A 26,809-nucleotide genomic window follows, 5' to 3' on the forward strand; every position below is an offset into this window, starting at 1 on the left:
TGCCGTCAACAAACCCCAGTGATCCTGCTGTCTCCACCCTCCAGGTCCTAGACTTACAGGCACTCATGGTGGTACCTGGCTTTTTACCTGGGTCCTGGGGATTTGAACTCAGGTCTTCACGCTTGTACAGCAAACGCTTTACCTACTGAGCCGTCTCTCCAGCCCCCAGCCCCCATTGTCTTCTTTTGGTACTTCTTTTTATATGGGCCCACCTCAAGCTCCCAACTCCAAAACAGGTGTCTCGCCATGGGTACCTCACAGAATCAAAATGCCCATGGCTTCCTTAGAACGTTCCGCCTCTTGATTTCACAGGTGGATCCACAGCTGAAGGTTTTAGCATGACAGCGGTGCAGGAGTCTGCCCAGAGTCTCCCCAGAAGCCCCAGGTAGGTGAACCCTGTTCCCTGTGCTAACAGTTCATTTTAAAAACCTAGACATAGCATCATCCCTGTGCCACCAGGCTGCCTCAAACATGAACAGTGATAGGCAGGTCCAGCTCTGGGGTCTAGAGAGCAGCCCATCAGAGCCACACTCCCCTCTCTGCCCCCACCCCAGGTCGCTGCTCGTTAAGGACACGCTGAAGGCTATGTGGCCCAAATCGTCTAAGCATAAAATTAGCTTCTGTGTATACTCAGCAAGGGAAAGCAAACTGGGCTAAATATACCACAGGGCCATGAGTGGTCAACAAGCCAGATATAAGACAAACAGCAGGCCAGTGGGAACCTGAGTTTCCCAGGGGCCCGTGGGTTGGAGACCATGGGTCCTGAAGGTTGCTGCCATTGGACTTAAATCCTGCTAGGGTGTAGCCCAGACAGCTGAGTACTTGCCCAGCAGCATGTGTGAGGCCTTCCAGCCCCAGCACCACATAAACCAGAGGTGGTGCTACATGCCCGTTATCCCAGCCCTTGGGAGGAGAAGACAGAGAATCACAAATTCAAGGTCATCCTGCACTGTATAACAAATAGGAAGCCTGAGTGGGCTACATGAGACCTTGTCTCAAAACACAAAACAAGCATCCTGTATGTATGACAGGCTGGCCCCTCTGTTCCTGCTGCAGCTGTCTGTACTCTATTCACCGTGAACACACACACACACACACACACACACACACACACACACACACACACACATGCCTTCCACATCCCTGTGCTCATAAGGCACACAGCATGTGCTTATGTAACACCTGCACATGTAAACATGCGTGTGTAGTTCACACAACCCCGATCATGCATTCACGCACATGCATGTGTGCCTGTTTGTACATAGCCGTACATACACACCTATGCCCATGCACACAACAGTGAATTCTGTATGTGGCCCGGTCACACCCATGAAACTTTCTTTCTTTGAAGCTTCCAGAAGCCCCAGCCGGAGCTTGGAACCCTGCTGCCCAGCTCCACAGGTCACACACTTTCCTCCATTTCTTATCTCAGCTTCTGGAGTATCCTCACCTTCCTTCTCCAGGCCATCGGCAGCGTCTCCCATACAGTTCTCAGGTAGCCAGATGCACCACAAATATTTACTGGGTGGGAAAAAAAAGAAGGCATGGAGGACTTCAAGCTGAGAGAGGATGTTGTCCCAGATATTTTTAGAGTGATTTTTAACAAATCGGAGAGTTTCAAGTGAAGGTGAAAGTTTAACAAGAAAACATCTTGGCGGCATCACGTTGCAGACTCCCCGATCAGCTGTGCTTTCAGAAAGGTCGGAAAGAATGCAGACTGAAAACAAGGCCTCTCCATCTAAGCGCCGACTGCGCCATCCTGCTCGGCAATGTTTCCTGCCCACCCGATCCCCTGACTGAGGGGTGGGCAGACTGGGGCCTGGCCCTCTCCTCCTCATGATCTCCAAGTCTATCCTAAACTACAGCTCCGATGCCTTGCCTCTAGGCTCCCTGAGCTGCCGAGGGTTCTGGAATCCCAGCTCCCATGAGCTGGGGCTCTGAGCTGCTTCACCGGAAGAGGGGTGGGTTTCTTTGGTTGGTTGGTTGGTTGGTTTGGTTTTGTGTCCTCCTGAACACAGAAGATGAAGCTTGTGCAGACCTCTGCCTCCTTTCGGAGGTGGGGGAAGGTGGTACCGCTCATCTTCCTGGGCAATCCTACACTCTCCGTGCATTTCACTGGACACGAACACACTCAGCTGAGAACCTGTTGTGTGGAGGGCTAGAGACAATGAAGAGGCCACTGGGAGGGAAAGGCCCACCCCAGTAGCTATGGGGCATACACAAATACCTGGAGGGGGTGACCTGGTACTGCAGAGGTGTTAGGAGGGGCTGCAGACCAAGGTGGTAAAGCTTGTGGCTAAGGAGGCCATGCACATCATTCTAAGAAGACAGATTTTCTCCCCCAAGACAATAGACAGCCAGTGAGGGTACTATGCTGACCCAGCAGGATGACTGGATGGGACTCATCGTTAACTGCTGCAGTCCCCCTCACCCCAGGGTGACCGTGATGTGACTGACCATGGCCCAAAGGTGCCACCTCTCTACCCACCCACCCCCCACGCTCTCCTAGGAGAGATGAGATCAAACCACACTTCATTAAACCTCACAGCATGTTTCGGCTGCTCTGAGCACTGACCTCGCTGGCCTCCTGCAGGGACAGATCTGGTTTTCCCTTTTAGCATAGGGGTGGTGGCTGGAACATCTGGAATGTATTAGAGGTAAGGCCAGGGTGGAGCCTGGTAGCTCAGCCCAGCCTGGTACCTCCTTCACGTAGAACCTCCCCAAATCAGAGCTGATAATCTCCCATTCTCTCTCTTCTCTCAGACATCTCATCCGCCCGGTCCACCCCAGATGCCTGGCATTTGAAGACAGCCATCACTTGAGAGTCTGCTGATGATTTTTTACTGTGGCATAGGAGAGGTTCTTTGCTGCGTGGAAGGAGTGTCTGTTGCCACTACTGTTTTTTAATTTATTTTTCTCTCTTTGAGCCGAGTCTTGCCCCTCTCTGCTGCCATGATGGCCCAGTCCAAGGCCAATGGCTCACACTATGCACTGACGGCCATCGGCCTGGGGATGCTGGTCCTCGGGGTCATCATGGCCATGTGGAACCTGGTCCCTGGTTTCAGCGCTGCAGATAAGCCAACAGCTCAGGGCAACAAGACAGAGGGAGGTGGTGGCATCCTCAAGAGCAAGACTTTCTCAGTAGCCTACGTGCTGGTTGGCGCTGGAGTGATGCTGCTGCTGCTGTCCATCTGCCTGAGCATCCGGGACAAGAGGAAGCTACGGCAGAGTGAGGAGCTGGCCCGCATCCAACAGCAAGCCGGAGCTGTGCCTCCCACCCAGGAGGAAGACAGGTGAGACATGCCTGACTGCTCCCTCCAGCTAGGGTAGGGACACACTTGCGCACAGGCTCGCTGAGAAAGAACTTTATGAGTCTGTATTTCCACTCTCTTCCAGGAAGGTGCCTCATACCATTTTACAAATACCTTTGTGCTTACTAGCTGCAGGCTTCCCAAATCCTGTGGCTTAGGTGGATTACAAGGTGTCCCACAGAAACTGGCAGGGCCGACGGGGACCAGGGCTCTAGGTTACACGTTAGTCTCTCTGTCCCAGGTGCTGTGTGTGTCTGCTTTGATTTGAAAAAGTTAAGACACAATATTTCACTTGGCCCAAAATACCACCAGCATATTTAAAAGATAGATGATAGATGGTGGGGGGGATATGTGATAAAAGTTGGCACCTCTCTTAAGGTTCATTTCCATGGCTGCGATTAAAAACACTCGATGAAAGCAACTTGAGGAAAAAGGATTTATGTAGTTCACAGTTCCAGGTCACTGTCCATCATTTCAGGAGAGCCAAGATGGCAGGAGCTTGAAGCAGCTGGTCCCATCACCCCCACTGTCAAGAACAGAGAGCAATGAGTTAATGGTGCAGACCTGCGCTCAACTCCATGTCTCCTTTTCAGCCAGTCTCGGCCCCAGTCTATGAAGTGCTACCACCCATAGTCAGGTGCATCTTCCCACCTCCACTGACGTGATCAAGATAACCCTCTCACGCACGCGCGCGCATGCGCGCGTGCGCGCGCACACACACACACACACACACACACACACACACACACACACACACACCGACATTCTCAGAGGCCCGTCCCCGGATGATTCTAGATTGTGTCAAGCTGACAAGTACACGTAGTCAGCACAGCCCCTGTACTAGATGTTCCTCTCATTGCTCTGACTAAATACGCAGAGTCGGCTTAAGGAAGGGTTGATCTGGCTCTCAGTTGGAGGCTAGGGTCCATCGTGGAGGGGAAGGTGTGGCTCCAGGAGCCTGGGGTGGCTGGTTATATTATGTGGGAGCTCGGGAAGCAGAGAGAGATGAAGGCTGGTGTGGAGCTCACTTTCTCCTTTCCCCCATCTCGTCCACACCCAGCCCATGGATGGCGCTGCTCACACTGAAGTCAGGGTGGATCTTCCCTACTCAGTTTCCTCTTTGGAAACACCTTGGCCTCATCCTGCATGTCTTTGGACTTGACCTGACTGGGACCACAGGGAATAAAGAAATGACAAAATTAAAGCTGGGATTGGGTGGGTGGTGTACTCAGATGGAGGGTCACCAGAGACAGCCAGGAAACTCACCACATTAGGGGTTCACTGTAGGGGAGTAGCCTTACGCTGAAGTCATCTGGGATAGAAGCTGTAGTCAGTACTTTCTGCTCCTACTGGTGGACCTTAGACCAAGAAGAAGGCCTTGCCATGCCTACAAGTCTGGGACACTGACATACTTGACTCATGTCAACAATACACATTGACTCAGGGTTTCATCCATTCCCTACAACCCTCATAGATATCTCAGAGGTGTGTCTCCTAGGTGACTCCAAATCTCAATATGGTATTGAAGATGAACCCTTCCCACCATCACAAAAGAGCCCTTGTGAATAAACACAAAAGATGAACATATTGGTCAGAAAATAGACAAAGGTTATAAACAATGATTTCATAGGCGTTCAATCTCATTAATCTGGGGATACAAACAAAAAGACACTTTCTACTCCAAGTACCCTCTCTCACCTGTGTTAGCCGAGACAGGCAGCCTCTGGCATCACAGAACTGCAAAGATGGTGTGCTATGGACATGATGGGGCCACCAAAATGGTTCAGTGGGTAAAGGAGCCTGGGGACAAGTCTGACAACCTAGATTTGATCCCTGGAACCCACATGAAAATTGCCTCTGAACTTCATATGTGCACCATGACACAAGCACATGGGCATTCATGAACAAACAGAAGACAGACAGACAGACAGACAGAGGGATGAAAAATTAAAATAGGAGAACTGAGAAACAACCTAATTGTCCATCTATCAAGTGGCCTCAGGACATACCCGTCCCTGCAGTTCTCCCAGCCACAACTGGCCTGTGTCTAATGTGGAGCAATTCCACAACACTGAGAATGAAACATTATAGTGCATGTAGCCTTCGGGGAGGCCTCGGCACATCAGACACTGTGGGCGGGGCTAGAGGGTCAGTGCAGACAGTCAGGTGGCCACAGTATTTATTCACCATGATTGCCTCTGGGTGGAAGGATTGCGCTTTTTGGTTTTGTTTTAGGGAATGCAGGTAGAATTTGCAATGTTTCTCTTTTCTTCCCTTGGATTGTCTATGCAGCAAGGAGGGAGACTGCTCTATGTCAGAAGTAGTGGCCTCATTTTCTCTTCCTTTCTTTCTTTCCTTCCTTCCTTCCTTCCTTCCTTCCTTCCTTCCTTCCTTCCTCTTGGCTTTTTGAGCACTATGTAGCCCTGACTAGCCTGGAACTTGCTGTGTAGACCAGGAAGGCCTTAAACTCACAGAGATCCACCTGCCTCTTCCTCCCCAGTACTGGCATTAAACCATACCCTGGCCTCATTTTCTGGCCATGAAAATATACATGCAGGCTAGGGGTACACCACAGTGGTAGAACACTTGCCTAGCATGGGTGAAGTGCAGGGTCCCATCCCCCTACTACAGAAAAAAAGAAGAAAGAAACATACACACTCACGCGCACACACACACACACACACACACACACAATATTTGTTATGTTAGTGTTAGTCCAAAAAGCAGAGCCAGCTACCACTGCTGAGTGACAGGAACACATTCTGAGAACTCTGGGATCAGGGTCAGTTTTGTACAAACTAAGACAGCTATGGTGTCACTAGGTGATACAGCCTGTGAGACCAGCACCCCGTCTGCTGTCCCCTGTTGAGCCAAATGTGATAGCGTAAGTGGTGCATGACTGTAACTGTAATTAAGAGGAGAAGCTGGGGCCAGGCACTTGAGAGGCAGAGCCAGGTGAATCTCTGTGAGTTCGAGGCCAGCCTGGTCTACAGAGCGAGATCCAGGACAGGCACCAAAACTACACAGAGAAACCCTGTCTTGAAAAACCAAGAGAGAGAGAGAGAGAAAGAGAGAGAGGGGAGAAGCTGGGGATGTGACTCAGTTGGTAGAGTACTTGCCTAACATTCATGATGCCCTGGGTTCACCCCCCAGGACCACATAAACTAGTTGTGCACACCTGTAATCCCAGCACTTTGGAGACAGAGGCAAGAAGTTCAGAAGTTCAAGGTCATCCTCTGCTCTGTGGGGAGTTCAAAGCTAACCTATCCCACTTGAGACCTTGTCCCCAAAAGAGAGGGAGAGAGATCTATTATAAGGAATTAGATCATGGATTTATAGAGATCAGGAAGTCCCCTCATCTCCTGTCTGCAAACTGGAAGCCAGAGAGGTTTCTCAGAGGTCCCATTCAGCCTTAACCCAAGAACCTGAGATCCAGGGGAGTCCTTGGGGACCATCCTTGGTCCAGGGCATGAAAGAGTGTGAGCTATCCCAGTTCCACAATGAGTCAGGAAAAGGGTAGAATTCCTCCATCCACCTTTGTTCTACCAGGACCTGTCATGGAAGGGATGAGGCCTGAGACCTTGGGGAGGACATCTTCTAGGATTCAGATGTCTCTTCTGGGAAGGTCTTCTGCCATTCCATGGTCGTCACACAGACTTAACCTTCACACAGGCTTAGTCTAGAAAACATGGAAAATATGGAAACGAGGAGAATCAGTTACCCATAATTCCCTACCCCTGCCACTTGCTCAGGTGAGTTCTGTGAATGTGGGGCCATAAAAAAAAGTAAAGAATAATGTGGGAGAGATGTTCCTTCTCTATTTGGGGACACCATCTCAGTTAACATCCACAGTGCTTCAAGCACTGCACCTTTGGCCAAAGGACCCAGCTGGGCATTGGGATAAATATTCCATCCAGTATGTTACAAAGCATGAAAGACTTAAAGCCAAGTTCACACCCAAACAACACCACGCAGTAGTTCAGTAAGGCCCTCGTCTCCTGCCGTCTAATTCCCTGAATCGGGGACCAGGTCCCTTGATCTCTGTGTGGGCTCCTTTGTCAAATACCCCACGAGAGCAACTTCAGGAAGGAAGGGTTTGTCTGGGCTCAGACTTGAGGGTGCAGTCTATCCTAGCAGGGAAGAGTCGTAGGAGCGTGAGGCAGCACATCACATGACTTCCACGGTCAGGAAGCAGGGAGAGAGGGGTACTGGTGCTCAGTTCAATTTCTCCCTGTTATTCAGCCCAGGACCCCAGCCCGTGGGATGGTGCCGCCCACAGTCAGGGTAGATCTTTCCACTCAGCTAACCCAGTCTAGAAACCCCTCGGGGGCAGGCCCAAGGGTTTCTCTCTTAGGTGCTTCTGGATCCTGCCCAGTTGACAGTCGCATTAACCATCACAACCTTGATGTATTCGTTCCCCCATCTGTAAAATGGGCATAATAAAAGTCCATACTTTTAGTGCAGTTAGAAATGGGAACTTGGTTCCTCTATGCCACAATACTTACTGATTACTTCTAGAACCCACACGTGGTTTGCAGAGTTGGTATGTGCAGACCTGTGCTCACAGGCAACCCCGAGTCCACCTTTGGTGGCCTTTCAGTGACGTGAGTGTGCGCTGACACTCTGTGTTTGTCATCCTGTAGCCAGGAGGAGGAAGAGGAGGAGGCTTCTTCACGGTACTACGTACCCAGCTACGAGGAAGTGATGAACACAGGCTACTCGGAAACCAGGGGGCAGGAGCAGAACCCAAGACTAAGCATCTCTCTCCCCTCCTATGAGTCGCTCACGGGGCTCGACGAGACGACCCCCACGGGCACTAGGGCCGAGGCAGAGACCAGCCCAGGGCATGCTCCCGACAGGCAGAACTCCAAGCTGGCCAAACGCCTGAAGCCACTCAAAGTTCGAAGGATTAAATCTGAAAAGCTTCACCTCAAAGACTTCAGGATCAACCTCCCAGACAAGAACATTCCTCCGCCCTCTATCGAACCTTTGACTCCTCCGCCGCAGTATGATGAGGTCCAGGCCAAGGCCCCCGATGCCCGGCCTCCCGACTGACTGACTGACCCCTCTGACTTCACTCCCTCCTGTCTCACCCTCCACACCAACAGACTGCGTCGAAGCCACTTCAGCCCCAGACGAGGGGTCAGGGAACACTTAGCCACTGTGATGGGGATTCTGGGTAGAGGGCTTTACTAAGGATGGTTCACAGGGCCTCACGTAGCAGGTGCATCAGAGGGATGCTGGGGCTTGTGATGAGCTGGACCACCACAAGGTGTGTGGCCTTGGCATCCCCTCCATCTTCCTTCCCAGCTCGGGATCGCTGGTGACACAGTCCTCTTCTGAGCTGGGACAGGATCCCTGTGACTGATGTAAACCCAGGTTGTCTCCTTCCGCTTCCACCACAGTTGCTGTGTTTCAAAAAGAAACCAAGTGTTGTGCTAGCTTTCTTCACCAGAGATTCAAACAGGCGGAGAACATGGCTCAGCTTTGGCCAAAAGGACACAGAACTGTCTTATGAATAAAATGATGACCGTGTGGGGGTGAGTTGTCTGGGAGGCCCTAGGGGCCCCTGGTGCTGTCGGTTCTTTGAGGGTCTACGGCCTGATGACCTTCAGCACCGTGACACACGAGGTGGTTGTCTGATTCGGTACACTGGTCTCTCGCGGGTAACGAAAGGCAAGAGAGGAAAAGTCACTGTTCCGTGTCTTCTCAAATGCCATGCGGCTGGGCATTTTATAATAAAGTGTTTTATATGTAGCACACCTGACCATTGGGTCATTTTAGCAGGAATAAATAACACCAATAATAAGAGCCAGTCAACATGGACACTCAATTCACAGGGAGCTGTGTTCTAGGGACCAGAGGTGTTATCCCATGTCACCTGTACCCAAGTCTGGTGCAGATTAACTCACAAGCCTAGGTTCATGCAGGCACCCCATATTGCGTGCAGGCACCCCGTATTGCATGCAGGCACCCCGTATTGCACCACTAACAAGTAGTTCTGAGCTCAGACCATCTGGTTTCAGAATCTGAGACTGGCAACTTCGAGTAGCCTGCCACCCCGACCCCAGGTAACCCAGGAAGGAGCTCAGCCTGTCACCGACCCCCAGAACTGACTGGAGGTAGATGTGTCCTCTAGGAGGACACAGTGTCTACTGTGCAGGCCACACCACTGTGAACCACCCCAGGGACCACACACTTTTAAGGAGGGGAACAGAAACTTTGGAGTCCTGATCCTGGCCCTGGAGGAAAGCCCGGAAAAGAGACCTGAGTTCAAAGGACTCCTTCTGTTATCAGTGGCTTGGAGCGGCCTCCTGGGAGCCACGGGGGACCTTGGAATCTGAGGAAGAAAAGCGGTTGGGCTCTGAATGTTTCACAAGCTCCAGGAAGCTAGAAGGAAAATCACAGGCTTAGTCCAAGTGAGATGGGATGACATTAAAAGGTACACGTCGGTGTGAAAGTCTGAGCTGGAGATGTGGGTCAGTGGGTAGGGGGCTTGCCTCGCATGCGGGAAGCCTTGGGTTCGATCCCCAGCAGCACATAAACCAGGTTGGTGATGCACACTAGTAATCCTGGCACTCAGGAGCTGGAGATAGGAGGATCAAGAATTCAAGGTCATCCTCTGTGAGCCAAGGCTAGCCTGAGCTACATGAGACCCTGTCTCAAAACACAGTGTATGTGAGAAAGACAGAGAGAAAGAGAGAGACAGAGAGAGAGAGACTAAAAAGATAAAAGCAAAAGAAAAGTCTCATCCTTTTTCATTTCTTCTTGTCACTTTTTTCTTTGGGTGCAAAGGATCTAATACACACACACACACACACACACACACACACACACACACACACACACACCACCATCCCACACCCAGCACGTGCTGGACAAGGCTGTGCCTCTGAACCCTGTCCCCAGCCACCTTCCTGCGACATTTTTTGTTCTTAAGGCAAATTGAAGAAAGCAGAGATCAGGGAGAAAACTCAAGAAGTTGCCCAGGTATTCTCGGGCCTCAGTGGACCCAGGGCTGTGGAACGGCAGGGAGGGACCCTCATTCATGGGATGCTTTAAAACCCATCCAGTAGCCGGGCGGTGGTGGTGCACGCTTTTAATCTCAGCACTCGGGAGGCAGAGCCAGGCAGATCTCTGTGAGTTCGAGGCCAGCCTGATCTACAGAGCGAGATCCAGGACAGGCTCCAAAACTACACAGAGAAACCCTGTCTCGAAAACCAAACAAACAAAAAAACCCATCCAGCAGCCAGGCAGTGGTGGTGCACACCTTTGACCCCAGCACTTGGGAGGCAGAGGCAGGCGGATCTCTGTGAGTTAGAGGCTAGCCTGGTCTACAGAGTGAGTTCCAGGACAGCCAGGACTACACAGAGAAACCTGGTCTTGAAAAAACAAAACAAAACAAAAAAACCGTCCAGCTGTGTCTCCGACCCATGATAGTAACGTCAGCAGTCTTGTGAGTGCCAAGTGACCTCCATACTTTCAGGTTACAGCTGAAGGAACTTGAGAAACCCAACCAGAAGCTGGGCTGGGTGAGGCCCCTTCACCCTGGGACTTTGGTCCCCGACTGTGCGAGTGGAGAACAGGAGCCGAGCATCAGCACGCAAGCCATGGTTGCTCTAGTGACAGCAGGTGCAATGTGACTGGTCGACTGCTGTGACTTCCCCACCATGAAGTACTGTAACCTCAACTTCCAAGCACCTTATGATGCTTATTTTTTTAAAAAAAAAAGATATTTATTTGTGCATATGCATGAATGTGTGTGTGTGTGTGTGTGTGTGTGTGTGTGTGTGTGTGTGTGTGTGTGTGTGTGTGTGCTCGAGCATGCCACAGTGAACATGTGGGAGTGAGAAGAAAACTTGCAGATGTGAGTTCTCTCCTTCCACACCATGTTGAGGGGTTTAAACTCAGATTGGCAGGCAGGCAGGAGGACACAGCATCTTTTATGGCGCTCTCGGCTCCCCCAGGGACAAAGAGGGTCCTCAGCTCACCAGAGGTGGCTTCCTTCTGCAGTCAGCTTCATTACAGGCAACCTCCCCTTCGTCTCTCACCTTGGCCTTCAAGACAGTCCCCTGGAGACCCTTCCTCTCTGAGATCCCATCAGCCATCATCCAGTCCCTCTCATGTTGGGATGAGGAAGTCCGTTCCTGTAAGTTATCCTTTGGTTCCCCACATATCCACCATGGCATGTGTGTGCCTACGCACAAACGAAATAATAAACAAAAAGAATTCTTTTAAAAAGAAACTGTTATCCTTAGAGATCAGCCTGAGTGTGTCACTTAAGAGTTTTCTTTTTTTTTAAGTAGCTTTTACAAAGCCAATTTTCCTATTCCTCCCCCATTCTAGACTTAAGGTGTAATTCCCTGTGGCATCATAGGAGCATACTTCTGGTCCCTTGCTTCCTCTCTGCCTCCGTCCCCAGCTTGCCTTTAACAGAACTTTCTACAGTTGTCCTAACCTGGAATTTATTAACATTCTATAAAAGATATGGGAAAGATAACAGCAAGTGTGCCTACAAAGTCAAACACACTCTGGGAACTTGTAGATTATTTATCAGCATGCTTGGAGTCAATGCGTGTAACAAAATAAAACAACCAGAATAAAAATTTGGAAACAGAAATCATGGTGTGGCTTTTCCAGGTTGTAAATCTTCTCAGGAAGAAGAAAGAAAGAAAACATCAGATAAGTCAGTATGGCATCCAGAGATAAGCCTCAGCACTGTGGAGAATTCGGAAACTGTGTGGGACTTCAGAACCAGACAAATGTTCGCTCTTGTCCTTGTGCTATCATATCTGAACATACCCCCAATGACTGTGCCCAGCCGAATAAAGTCACCAACATCCGTGAGAAAAATACTACGCTGAAGAGACTGCAAACTTTTACTTCTTGAATAAAATCTGATAAGCTGTGTGGCTAGTGTTTGCATGGAAACGAGGATCTGATGCAAGCTAGGGCATAAAGCCACCTGTGACATCCAATTTTCTGCCTCTTTCAAAATTAAGTGAGAGAGAGCAAGAGCTGCATTTTCTTATTTCTGAAAATTTCTTGTTTGTTTTAAAAATCAGATCCCAAGTACTAGTCTCCAAGCTATTTTGTTGGTGGCTTTTTTTAGGTACAAGCACACTATGAAAGCCTTTGCCAAGAGTCAATTTATTTCCGCATCAGAACCCACACAAAGGCAGCGGAGAAATGGTTACTGAAATGCACATCTTACGGGAGACGCTGTGGGAGGAAGACAATCCTTTTAACGCTGAGGGAGACAAGATGGCTCAGCAGGTAAAGGTGGGCTTAGTGCAAGCCCGGTGATTTGAGTTCTGTCCTCCACATTGTCCTCTGACCGCCACACATGTGCTATAGCAAGCATGCACACATGCATGTGTGCACATTGAACCAATGAATGAATGAACTAAGAAAAAGTCCTAACAGTAACATGGGAGCAGTGCGATGGCTCAGCTTGCAAAGGTGACCTGAGTTCAATCCCGGGGTCTTAGTTTGGGTCACTACTGCTGTGATGAAACACCATGACTCAGAAGCAAGCTGAAGAGGAAAGGGGTTGTTTGGCTCTCACTTCCCTCTCCATAGTCCACAAAGGAAGGAAGTCAGGACAGGAACTCTAACAGGACAGGAACCTGGAGGCAGGAGAGGAGCTAATGCAGAGGCCATGCAGAAGTACTGGTTACTGGCTTGTTCCTCATGGCTTGTTCATCCTGCTTTCTTATAGAACCCAGGACCACCAGCCCAGAGTTGGGACCACCCACCATGGGCTGGGCCCTCCCACATTGATCAACTAATTAAGAAAATGCCCTCCAGGCCCAATCTTATGGAGACATTTTCTCCATTGGAGTTTCCTCCTAATAGATGAATCTAGCCTATGTCAAGTTGACATAAAATTAGCCCGCACACCTGGCATCCACAGAGGTTGTCCCCTGAGCTGCAAATGCAAGCTGTGGCTTGTCCCTCACCCATGCACATCATGCACACACACGATAATAAGTGAGTTTTTAAAGATAACGCTGTCAATTAAAAGCATCCATTTCATCAATCAAAATGCCAAAAAACAACCCACAACTGCAACCACAAATTCAAAGACTCGATTTTTATATTTATTTTCCAAGTTAAAAAAAAAACATTCTAGGACTTAAAATGTTTCCATTTGCTGAAAGCAGTAAAAATTGTCCATTAATCTTTTCCTTAAGCCAATAATAGAAAGGTCTTGGGAGGCCAAGGCAGAGCCAGAAATAGGACAAAAGTAGAGGCTGTGGAGGAACGTCAATGGCTGCATTCCATAAATATGCTGGAGACAGGCTGTCCCATGGGTCTACTTTATGAAGACTGGAATACTCTGAGACAGGGTCTCATATAGCCCAGGCTGGTCTTGAACTTGCTAAGTAGCTGAGGGTGACCTTGAATTTCTGATCCACCTGCCTCCACTTCATGAGTGCTGGGGTTAGAGACATAATCATGCCACCTTACTCAGTTATGCCATGCCAGGGATCAAACCTAGGTTTTGGTGCATGCCAGGTAAGCACCCTTCCCACAGAGTCACACCCACCACCACCACCACCATCCCGGCAGCAGATGAGTACATTTTATACACCCTTTCATTGAGTGAACATTGAGCTAAATGAATACAATTTTATCTGCACTAAGTGTTTCACGCTGGCCTTATCTCATTTGGGGTTGGATGAACTGATATAGGGTGTTCACTGAAGGATGGCCAGCAGCACCCTCAGCCTCTACTCGTGAGATGCCAAGAGCATCTTCCAAGTAGGCTGTTACTATTTGGATCTGAGATTGTCCCCAGAGATTTATGAAGCAGCCTGTGGTACCACTGGAAGATGGTGGATCCTTGAAAAAGTTGGAGCCTAGCTGAAGGACAACAGGTCACTGGGGTGTCATGGTTTGGATCTAAAATACCTCCCACAGGCTCCTGTTTTAACTGTTGGGTCCTTGACTTGTGTCACTGTTTGAGGTCTGTGAAGTCAGAAGATGGGACCCAGCTGGCAGAAGTAGGTCACAGCCATAGGTCTTTTGAGGTTATGTCCACCATGAGGGTTAATACTGATTGCCAAATAGACAGAATCTAGAACCATCTAGGAGACAAACCTTAGGGCAAATCTGTAAGCAAGTCAGAGTAGGCTAATTAAAGTGAGAAGATCCACCCTGAATGCGGGCAGCAGCATCCCGTCGGCTGGGATGCCAGAGTGCATAAAAAAGGTAAGGACCAGCATCCATCTCTCTCTGCTTCCTGGCTGTGGATATGTGAGCAGCTGCCCTACACTCATGCACCACGCCTTCCCTGTTATGATGGACTGACTGCACCCTCAAAACATGAGGCACAATAAATCCTTCCTTCCTTCCTTAAGCTATCTCTATCAGGTATTTTGGCCACAGCAAGGAGAAAAATAATAAATACAGGGGTGTGCCCTCAACAGGGATTGAGAGCCTGGCCCTCTCTCCTCTCTCTCTCTCTCTCTCTCTCTCTCTCTCTCTCTCTCTCTCTCTCTCTCTCTCTCTCTCTGCGCTTCCTGGCCACCTGAGATGAGCTGTCTCTTCTATCACATGTTCCTACATGATGACCCATGTTATCACAGGCTCCAAAGCAATGGGGTCAAGCCGTCATGGACCAACACCTCTGAAAGGACCAGCCTCAATCAGCTTTCCTCCATTGAAGTTGATTGTCTTGGGCATTTTATCACAGCAATGGAAAGATGACTAACATGTGCCAGTCCAAAATGTTTCCAGAATCTGTCCAATATCACCGGAGAAGAAAATATCCCTGGGTTGAAAAACCACATGGAAAAATTAGGGAGGGAAAAATGACTCTAACTGAGCAGTAATTTCCGTGTTCATACAATGCAATTTTGAAAACAACATTAGGTCACAAGACAGAAAATCAAAGGAGTGAGTCAAGTGTAAAGAGGATCCTGAAAGCAGGGCCCTGAGTAGGAAGGGCTCCAGAGTTCATCTTGCCCAACTTCCTTGTGTAGGAAAGTAGAACAGAGATAAAGATCTTTTCTGGAGGCCACACCACACTGTGCAAATATCAGCAGTTACAGGTAATACTCAGTGGGTTCCACCTGGGAAAACAAAGAACACAGGAAACACAACCAACCGTAGAACTGTGAGAGGGGCACCTTGTGAGCATCAGATCTACCCATGGCTTCCATGGGTGAAGCACATCTGCATAATTGCTGCTGTTTCATTCCTGTGGCAGTGATAAAATACTATGAAAACAAAGCAACTTGCCAGGCCATGGTGGCACACACCTTTAATCTCAGCACTTGGGAGACAGAGGCAGGTGGATCTCTGTGAGTTGAAGGCCAGCTTGCTCTACAGAGTGAGATCCAGGACAGGTTCCAAAGCTACACAGAGAAACCCTGTCTCAAAAAACAAAAAATAAAACAAAACAAAAAAAAAGCAACTTAGGGGAGAAAGGGTTTATTTTAGCTCACAGTTCCAGGTTGGCATCCATAATCTCGGGGAAGTCAAGGCAGGAACTTGAAACACATCACACCCACAGTCAAGAACAGAGAGAGGCTAATGCATGCGTGCTAGCTGGCTTGCTGTGCTCAGCTCAGTTTCTCCACTGCCATACAGCTCAGGGCCCCTGCCTAGGGAATGGTGCCACCCACAGTGGGCTGGGTCTTCCCACATCAGTTTACTTAAGACACCCCACTATGAGCTTTCCTGCAGGCCAACCTAGTGTACATAATCCCTCATTAAGACTGCTCCCAAGTAATTCTAGGTTGTGCTACAAATTGTATTTTATGATAAATAGTGGAAGAAAAACTCCTTACAGAAAAGTTCTAGTTAAAAATCAACAAAGGAAGAATAGCCCTTAAAGGAAACTGATGGGTGAATGAATAAACAAAGTGTATCATGGAGTGTTACCCACCTTAAAACAAGAGGAAATTCTGATACATTCAACGCCATGATAAAACTTGGGGACTTTGTGCCAAGTGAACTCAGTCAGACCCAGAGGGCTGGGAGACGGCTCGATGGGTAAAAAGAGCGCTTGATCTGCGAGTATGAGGACCTGAGTTCAAACCCTCGTCACTCATGTAAAAAGCCAGGCACGCTTCACATGCCTGTAACCGCAACACTGGGGTAGTAGAGACAAGCCATCACCAGAGCTCACTGGCCAGACAACCTAACCAAAACAGAGAGTTTCCTGTTCAGTGAGAGGCACTGTCTCAAGCAATAGAAGAGGACACCCGATGCCCTGTTCTGGCCTCTTGCACACTTCTGTGCACGCAGCATACACATACGTCCCCTGACACATCCCATACAAAGAAATAAATAAAATTTAAAGACAGTCACAGAGACACATGTTTCCATGAGGATTAAACAGGAGCCAAGCTCATGGAAACAGAAAGTGGATGTCTGTGTGGAGCCTGGGAGGAAGAGAAAGAAACCCGTGTTCAAGGGGTGTGCTTTCAGTTTCACAAGACGGCAGTCTTCTGGGGATTGGCTGCACAGAGGACAAAAACACTTCACCCTTGTAAAATGCGTGCTTTAACTGGTAAAGCAGAGGCTAGAGAGATGGCTCAGAGGTTAAGAACACTTGCTATTCTTCCAAAGGACCCAAGTTCAGTTCTCAGCACCCATGTTGGGTCGTTCACAACCACCTGTAACTTCAGCTCCAACAAATCCAACACCCTCCTGACTCCATGGGCACCTGCACTAACCTGTGCATACCTACACACACACACACACACACACACACACACACACACACACACACACACACACACACACGTGTGTACCCACATACACAGGTAATTAAAAAAATAGCAAAAATAAATTCTTAAGATGGATAAAGCAGAAAATGTTATATTGTGTGTATTTTGCCACAATTTAAAATGAAAACTAGGTTCTTGAAAGACGAAAAACAGAGTTGTTGAGGACTTTACTCCAGACAGATCAGTCTGTTCAGACTGATCCCATTTATCAACTTTGGCCTCATTAAAAATAGAATAACCAGTTGTCAAGGCGGCTCAGCAGGTAAAGGTGCGTGCTGCCAAGCCTGACATCCTGAGTGTGATCCCGGGAACCGATGTGGTGGTGGGGGAGAGCCAGCTCCTACAGGTTGTCCTCTGACCTCCTCATGTGCTTCTGCACACTGTTCTCTGCCCACCTTACCCTACCCCAACACCCAATAAATAAAAGCGGAAGAGAACTTTTTAGTTGACTAACTAGGGTTGAGGGTGTAGTTCAGTACACAGAGGGCATGTCTAGCACACACAGAACTTTTTAGTTGACTAACTAGGGTTGAGGGTGTAGTTCAGTACACAGAGGGCATGTCTAGCATACACGAAGCCTGGATTCAGTCCCAGCATCTCATAAACTAGGCCAAGTAGTGGATGTCTGTAATTCTCCACACTCAGGAGTTAGACACAGGAGGACCAGAAGTTCAAGGTTATCCTTGGCTACCTGGTGAGTTTGAAGCTAACCTGAGCTACGTGAGACTGTAGAGGGTGAAGGAAGCCCTGAGTGAGTGTGTAAGGAGCAGATGAAACACCGAGTAGATGTGTGTTCTTGACACGGTCACGGCCATGTTAAGGACCCAATGCCTCAGACCCACGGGAATGTCAAAGCCTTCCCCAGGTGAGGCCCAGGGGATAGCAAAGCCTTCCTCGGGTCCTAGTATAGATGTCACAAATGACTGACCTTCAGCGGAACCCAGAGCGAGCAGAAACTGTCGGCCACAGCTTCCTCCTCGGGGTGGTTTAGAGCCCTAGACTGGTCCCATGCAAAGCCCTCCTATTGGGGCCAGCTAAACCAGCCCCTTTTCATCTGTGTGAGTAAACTGCTCCCTCCGTTCAGGTGTGCGCAGTAAACTCTGAGTTCCTGTTGCTGTTGGCGGTGTACCTCCATCAGAGTGCACGGCCCACCCGATCCCAGCTTTTCCGTACGTATGTCCATGTCTGTGTGTCTGTCCTTCATTTATCCCCTCGTCACAACCGTCAGCCTATCCCTACTACTTGACACCTATCTCAGGTAATAATAATAATAACACCATAATAATAATAATAATAATAATAATAATAATGGCAACTTCAGGATGCAAGTCAGCATAACCCAGCAGCTCCTTCATATACCAACAACTCGATGCTGGGAGAGACATCAAGAAAACGATCCCATTCACAAGAGCAACAACAGATAAAACACCTAGAAGGCAATGTCACCAAGGAAGTGAATGATTCCTATGGCGAAAATTACAAAATGCTTTTGGCACAAGCCGAGAGACAAACAATGGACAGACACCCCGTGTTTGTGGATGGGAAATGTCAATACTTTAAAATGTCCAGACTACCGACAGCTGTCTACAGACAGTACAACTTTTACAGAAACCTCAATGGCACTCTTCACAGAAATAGAAATAAAACAACACACATAAATAAACAAATAAGATACATAAATATATTTTGGGCTGGGTTTGGTTTGGTTTTCAAGACAGGGTTTCTCTGTGCAACAGAGCCCTTGCTGTCCTTGAATTTGCTTTGTAGACCAGGCTAGCCTCAAACTCATAGAGATCTGCCTGCCTCTGCCTCCCAAGTGCTGGGATTAAAGGTATACACCACCACACCCAGCAATGATTTGTTGTTGTTGTTTTGTTGATAAATATATTTTTTAAACAACAAAGCTAGATGCACTATAATACCCGTATGTAGGACATGGATACTAGACCCCTGTCTCTCACCGACTACAACTGCACAAACCAGGTATCTCTGTGCTCAGGATGGGTTGTCGAAGCACACAGCCTGGCTGGGAAGAACTGCTAACAGTAAGAGGGCTGAGTGTAAGCAGGCTTCTGATCTAACAACTGTGTGAGAGAGGAGGAAGCACTGAAGCTCCCAGGAGCAGCCGAGTCCAGGGTGGAGCCATCTACGGCTGTACTGTTCCTTTTCTGTTGTGACAGACAGAATGCCCCGACAGAAGGCAGCTTAGGAGAGAAAGGGTACCACACAGCCCTTCGTGGTGTCATAGCAGGAGGATCATGAGGCTAGCCTGGGAGTAGGAAGTGAGACCAGGCTAGACAACCTCAAAGCCCACCCCCTTTTCCAGCAAGGCTCCACCTCCCAAGGGTTCCATAACCTCCCCAAATGGCACCACCAGCAGGGTCCAAGTGTTCAGATACAGGAGTCTGTGGGGGACATTCCTCATTCAAATCACAACAAAGACCAAGACCCAGGTTCTCTAGCAAGTCAAAGGGAGAGGCAGGTGGACAGCCTGCCCCCGTCAGGATGCACACAAAGGAACATCGGGAGCTTGAGGCCAGCCTCTTTCTCAAAAAGGTGGGGTGAGAGTGCTGCTGTAGCACAAAGAGGTTTTAGAGCCACCGCAGCCAAGTGTGGCTTTGAGATTGTGGCACTAAAAAACCAGCGGTTAGAGGACATCCAAGAGAATCGGGAAACAGCAGAAGCCAGAAGTCGGGTCCTCACCAGTCGTCATTAGTTTGGTTAGATGTGACAATTCACAGGGGAACAGAGTGGAAAATAGAGATTCTCTCGGTGAGGAAGTGTCTGTGAATGAAGCGGCCCAACTGGCTTTAAATGACCCTAGAAAAATAAAACAAAATAAAAAGAGGAAGAGAGACTAAGCAAGCTGGGAAAATGTGGAAGATGGATAATGGGCATACAGGGCTAAACTCTTTTCTTTACTTTCATTAAACTTCAAAAGCTTTGCAATAAAAACCAACATCTTCGTAGGTAAACAGTCCCAAACACAGATATGTACAAACACATACTACATACACACACTACATACACAGTACATATGCCCACTCACACACATATGTGCATACTCCCTCACACACTACATACACACACCACACATACATTCACACATTTATATACATTACACATATGCCACACACTCATACTACATATACTACGTACATATACACACTCAAACACATATATATATACACACCACACTCACTATACATACTCTTACACACATACATACTACACACATGCACATTTACACATACATACAACACTACACACTCATACATACATTATAAACAGCACACACATATGCACACAGCACAAAATTAATAAATTAAAATAAGTGACCATATTAAACCAACGTTCTTCAAAGAGCTCTACCCACTGGGAAAGAAGAGGACTTTAAATCAGTTTTTCATATTCTGGAAACAGCACCCAAGGGCCCTGCAAGGAGAATACCAATAATGGTCACATAACGGTGATGGTGAGAGCTGGGACTGAAGGACAGAGGAGAGCCTTGCCTGGTATATCCTGAGTTCAAGCCCCACTATCACAATAAAATAAGTATGGGGGGCAGGGGGAACAAAGTCAGACATTTGACCCCAGGGGCTTGTGGGTCCCTAGGCATTTGGACTCAGGGGCATGAGAGTCCCCAAGGCGAACCATAGGATAGTTGTGCTCTGGACATGTCCACTATGGGGGAGAAACGGATCATTCTGCATAATCAAGTTAATTGAGAGGTAAAACCTCCAGAAGTCAGAGAAGAAACCCCAATGTGTGCACTGTAGTAGATGTGTGCAGAAGGGCAGCCTCTCCATGGCAGGAGCAGACTATTGCTCTGTATGCAGGGAAAAAGTCCAGTAGATGATCTGGGTTTCCAAGAGGGAGAAATCGATACATCCAGGGCTGGGGAGATGGCTCAGTGGGTAAGAGCACTTGCTGTCCAAGCATGAGGACCTGAGCTTGAATCCCCAGTGCCCATGAAAAAAAAAAAAGTCCAGTGTGGCTGAGTGCAACTGTAACTCCAGTGATTAGGGAGTAGGACAGAGGCAGGGGAGCAGCTGGGACTCACTGGCCTCCAGTCTAGCCTTCAGGGAACTCCAGATTCAAGGAGAGACCTCATATCAAAGGAATAAGGCAGAAAGGGATTGAAGAGGACACTTGAATATTCTCTGGCCTGTGCATCCCACCCCACCACACAAATATAAATTTAAAAATCTATAAATCCAGATTTTCAAAGTAAATGAAAATGGTTTGGGCTGGAGAGATGGCTCAGTGGTTAAGAGCACTAGCTGCTCTTCCAGAGGCCCTGAGTTCAATTCCCAGCATCCACCAGGTGCCTCACAACCATCTCTAGTGGGATCTGATGCCCTCTTCTGGCATAAAGGTGTACATGAAGATAGCACTTAGGCATAAAATAAATAAATCTTTAAAAAAGAAAGGAAGGGAGGGAGAGAGAGAGAGGGAGAGAGAGAGAGGGAGAGGGAGAGGGAGAGGGAGAGGGAGAGGGAGAGGGAGAGGGAGAGGGAGAGGGAGAGAAAGGAAGAAAAAAGAAAGGAAGGAAGAAAATGGTTTGCCCACATTGGCCTCGAGGTAAACACCACAGTGTTACAGTTCTTTCTCAGAGGCTACCTCCTTCACCACGCCCAGATTTTTACACAGGTGCTGGGGATTGGAACCCTGGTCCTTATGCTCTTTCCAGTCTCAGCCCAGACTCTCAGTCTCTTTGTGGCAGACAAGATTCCATCTCAGTTGTACGGATGGCATGTGACCCACCAGAGAAACTGAGAAGCGGTTGGCAGGGAAACCTCACTATTCCCTTTAGGATTCAAAGCTGAGAGGATGCAATGGCTGGAGCTCTGGCTGCCCTGTTGTGACTACTCTTCAGAAATTCTGTCTGGGGTCAGAACCATTGCTGAGAGCTAATGAGCAGTAGGACCTTGTCTTTAGTTAGGGTTTCTATTGCTGTGATGAAACATCATAAACAAAAAGCAAGTAGGGAGGAAAGGCTTTATTTGGCTTCACTTCCACATCCACAGTCCATCACTGAAGGAAGTCAGGACAGGAACTCAAACAGGGCAGGAACCTGGAGGCAGGAGTTGATGCAGAGGCCATGGAGGGGTGCTGCTTACTGGCTTGTTCACCCTGCTTTCTTGTAGAACCCAGGATTACCAGCCCAGGAGTGGCCCCACCCACAATGGGCTGGGCCCACCATCAATCACTAATTAAGAAAATGCTCTACAGCCAGCTCTTACGGAGGCATTTTCTCAATCGAGGTTCCCTCCCTTCAGACGACTCTAGTTTTGGTGTCAAGCTGACATAAGACCAGCCAGCACAGACCTGATGACTTCCGTTCGTGGTGACCAATGAGTCTGCTCCCATGCTGGCTCAGTTCCTGCTGGCGTTGGGCTCCATCAAAGCTGCAGAACGTTTTTGGATCAATATGAAAACCAGCAAATGAGAGCTGACTAACCAGGGCTCATCTTCACAGTCTCAACCTGACTAACCTCCCCTGCCACAATCAGCCTGTGTCTCACCCTTTGTCCCCTCTTCCTCCACCTCCCCATTCTCTCCTTTTCCACATCCTGAAATCCTGTCCGTTCTTTAAGACTCAGGTCAAATGCTCCTCTTCTGACCCCCTCAGACCTAACCCAGGCAGATGCCTGTCCCTGACTGTGTTTCTCAGATTTCCCTCACTCTTAGAAAACACCCGAGATCATCAACCCACAAACAAGGAAAGGCTTGTTTGGGCCCATGGTTTACACCTGTCAATCCACGGTGGCTTGGCCCCATGTTTCTGACTTGTTAGGCGGCAGAGCATCAGGTCTGGGTGTGGCAAAGCTAGTTTGCACAGCTTACGGTGCCTGGGACAGAAAAGGAGGGGGAGGGGAGGGAGATAGAGGGAGAGTTTCCCTCCCCCCACCAAGAGCTCTATGACCCACCTCCTCACACTTCCTAAAGTTCCCGACACATCTCAATAGTGCCGTGAACTGGAGATCAAGCCTTCAACACATGAGTGCTGGGAGTCATGTAAGAACAAGGCCACAGCCCCCCTTCTCTCCCTCAGTTCCTTCCGAGCTCCACAGAGCAAACCGTGCTTCTGCTGGATCCTAGTCACCTGGGAACATTCCTGTCTCTCAGCTCTTGACTGGTCTATATTCAGACCTGGGTTAGAGGGGAGATCTGTGAGGCTTAAGTTTCTGAACAACAATCCATTCCCAGAAGAGATGAGAAGACGAGGTAACAGATGAGGGTGGACGAGGGCTTGGAAAGAAAAGAGCAATTGTTCCCAGAGAGAGAGTCTATGCAGAGTGTGGGGAGGAGGCCGGATGTCTTCAGTCCAAATGAAATGATTCAGAGGAAACCTGAGGAGAAAAAAATGACCAGAGAGGCAAATGTCAACCTTCTCGGGAAGGGAAGGAAAAGTTAGAGCCAGGAATCATCCAAAACAGCCACCTTATGCCCCACACCTGCACCTCTGAGATGACCAAAGCATGCTGGGAACATCCTGTGAAATGCCACAAATCCTCCGGAGTTGAGGAGTGGCAGATGAGATCACCTCAAGCCAGTGACTAGAGGAAACTTTCTCACATGGTAGGGCTCTGCCCCTGACAGAGACACCTACCCACCAAGGCCTTCTAGAAGTTTCTGTACAACTAACAGAGACAAGAGCGCCTTCATGAGACGTGCCTCAGAGAGCCACTGTGGGTCCACGTGGACAGGGAGTCAGGTGTCATTTATGAGTCAGCCGTGAGTGAGTTATCTGTTCTCACTTCTTAATCTCCCTGGGTATACAGTCCCCACGTCTCCTTCCCTGGGACCCACAGCTTCTGAGAGTGACAAGCAGCTAAGGCGACCATCACCACTTGCTAAGGCAGAGGAGAAGCGGGGAAAAGCTCCAGCCTCGGGCTGATGAGATGGCTCGGTTGGTAGAGGTGCCTCGTGTCAAGCCTGATGACCCGAGTTCAATCCCAGGGTCCCATGTAATGGGAGGAGAGAACTGACTCCCCTGGATTGCCCTCTGACCTCCACCCCCGTGCTCTGTGGCACACATGCCACTGTCCCCCGCCCACACATATTAAAATAAATAAATAAATAAAATGCTTAAAAATAGCATAACTGTTATTACAAGCAACAAAAAGCTCTGGGCTCTCCAGAACTGCACACCCCCCCCAGCTTGGGGTACCATTCTCCTCCCCATCTCAGTGGCTCCCACCCTCTCCAGGGTCCATGGCTCAGTCCATTCATACCTAACCTCACTCACTTAAGTGAAAAAAGGGTAGTGAGTGTAGTACACACCAGATGTTGCTCTGAGTACCCGGGATACTGTGCGAACAGAAAGACCTTTGCGTGGTTTATCATCTAGTTCCACACAACCTGCGTGTCAGCACAGTGGCCCGGGAATTTGGTGATCCTGATCTGGGGTCAGGTTTAGGATCTACTGCCCACTGGAGCCCAAATGTGATGATTAATGTTGATTATTGACTTGACAGGCTCCAGAACCATCTAGGAGATCGGCTTCACCGCAGGTCTGCGAGGGGACTTCTAGACGGGGTTACAGAACTGGTAGCTTCCTTTGAGCCAACCATGGAGCCTCCCACCTCTCCTGGCTGGAGCCAAAGCCAGCATTCACCTCCTTCTGGAATGCAAGAGCAGAAGGAGAAACATCTGGAGGTCTCCCCGGGCAGCCAGGGGAAGGTGGCGGGAGAGGAATGAGATTCTATGGGAGCTGAAGGTGCAAGAGAGAAGTTGGACTCCCAGAATACAGGGGGTGGGATGGGGGGCAGACCTGCGATGGCCCCTTTTGGCTTGTGACCCTTCTCCTTATACTTTGTCTCTGCCTGGGTCTTTGGGGCAGACGGGAGCTCCGTCTGCCCAGAAGGCAGGGAAGTAGCTAGCGAGCAGGTTGTGACAGTCGTCAGTTGTGGTGCCTAAGAGTAGAAACTGCTCCAGTTACACTCATCTACAGATGTTCCCCGCTTTACAGACAGGTTATGACCCAATATGCTTGTCATAAGTTGAAAATGTCCGACTCAGGAGACAGCTCGGGAAAGTGATGAGCAGCATAGGGTCATGATCTCTAATCTCAGTTCGTAAGCATGGTGGCGTGTGCTTGTAATGTCAATACTGGGAAGTGTAGACAGAGAGGTCCCTGGGCCTCACTGGCTGCTTCACTGGTGAACTCCAGGACAGTGAGTGACCCTGCGTCTTAGTTAGAGTGTCTATTTCTGTGAAGAGACACCATGCATGGAAACTCTTGTAAAGAAAAGCATTTAATTGAGATGGCTAGCTTACAGTTCAGAGGTGCAGTCCATTATCATCATGGTGGGATATGGCAGAGTACAGACAGACATGGTGCTGGAGAAGTAGCTGAGAGTCCTACATCTTGCAGGCAACAGGAAGTAGTCTGAGTGCTGGGTGGTATCTTGAGCATGTGAGACCCCAAAGCCCACCTCCACAGTGACACACTTCCTCCAATAGGACCACACCTACACCAACAAGGCCACACCTCCTAATAATGCCACTCCCTGTGTATGAGCTTATGGGGGCCAATTACATTCAAACTGCCACACCCTGTCTCCAAAATAAATAGTGCAGACCTTCCTTGAAAAATGACAAAATTGTCTTCTGGCTTCTGCATGTACACAGACAGATAGGCATGTCTGCACAGACATCCACAGGATGCATACACATGAACATATGCAGAGAGAGAGAGAGAGACGATTGTAAGCCGACATGTCTTTGGATCCACTTAACCTGCTGAGCACTGGGCAGGCAGTACAGCCCGTTGCACAGAACAGTCCACATTCCATATAATGTCTCTAGTCCAGGAAAGATCAGACTGCAAAACGTGACTCCTACTCAACACTTAACTCTGTCAGGCCATCAAAAACCATAAGTCAGGCCACAGATCCTGCTCAACTATCTAGTGGGTGTGGCCACAGGCCCCTTCTGTGTCTCCAAGCTTCATGTCTCTGTCAAAAGGACAGTGATTGAATTATGAGACTCGCTGACATTTCCAGTACCTCACTGTAGCAGTCACTCCCCTGAGTGTTTCTGTGTGTCCCCTGCTCTTGCTCCCAAGCCACCCAGAACTCAATCAAAGTGTGATTATAGGCACCAAAATCTTGGATATTTTTTTTCAAAGCAGTATGCTCAATACCCCGAAGTTCTGGCTAGTCTTAATTCAACTTGACACACAAACTAGAGTCATGGGAGAGGAAAGAACCCCAGTTGCTAAAATGCCTCCATAAGATCTGGCTGTAAGGCATTTTCTTAATTAGTGATTGATGGGGGAGGACCCAGCCCATTGTGGGTGGCACCATCTCTGGGCTGGTGGTCCTGGGTTCTATAAGAGAGCAGGATGAGCAAGCTATGGGAAGCAAGCTAGTAAGCAGCACCCCTCCATGGCCTCTGCATCAGCTCCTGCCTTCAGGTCCTGCCCTGTGTGAGTTCCTGTCCTGACTTCCTTCAGTAATGAGCAGCAATATAGAAGTGTAAGCCAAATAAACCTTTTCCTCCCTAACTTGCTTTTTAGTCATGGTGCTTTGTTTCAGCAATAGAAACCCTAATTAAGGCGTCCACCATTGTTAAGGGGAAGGCCCTCATTCCACCCAGGAAGCACTACGCAATCAAAATGGTTTTTGTTGTTTCCCAAGTGAACGTGGACTGTATGGAATCAGGTTGGAGAATTTCATGCCCATCAAGGAGGAAGATTGATCAGGCTTAGGCATCTTCTATTCCAAGGACTCTGAAAGTTGG

At 48.8% G+C, this 26,809-nt stretch overlaps 1 protein-coding gene across 6 annotated transcripts in view; it reads left to right on the top strand.

Moving 5' to 3' along the window:
* The window catches only part of Tmem51 (transmembrane protein 51), a 58,098-nt gene extending 49,027 nt beyond the window's left edge, over window positions 1–9,071 (top strand). For 3 of the 6 annotated variants that reach the window (XM_052717297.1, XM_052717296.1, XM_052717295.1), the window contains 3 exons: window positions 313–385; window positions 2,764–3,293; window positions 7,955–9,071. In XM_052717297.1, the coding sequence (XP_052573257.1) occupies window positions 2,953–3,293; window positions 7,955–8,366 (753 nt within the window). In that variant the 5' untranslated portion in view covers window positions 313–385; window positions 2,764–2,952 and the 3' untranslated portion in view covers window positions 8,367–9,071. The remainder of the gene's footprint in view (window positions 1–312; window positions 386–2,763; window positions 3,294–7,954) is intronic. The other 3 variants (XM_052717299.1, XM_052717298.1, XM_052717300.1) reach the window with 2 other exon arrangements.
* The last annotated feature ends 17,738 nt before the right edge of the window (window positions 9,072–26,809 follow it).

This window comes from Peromyscus californicus, unplaced genomic scaffold (assembly GCF_007827085.1).
Source record: "Peromyscus californicus insignis strain IS unplaced genomic scaffold, ASM782708v3 Scaffold_5__1_contigs__length_169319896, whole genome shotgun sequence".
Lineage (NCBI taxonomy): Eukaryota > Metazoa > Chordata > Mammalia > Rodentia > Cricetidae > Peromyscus > Peromyscus californicus.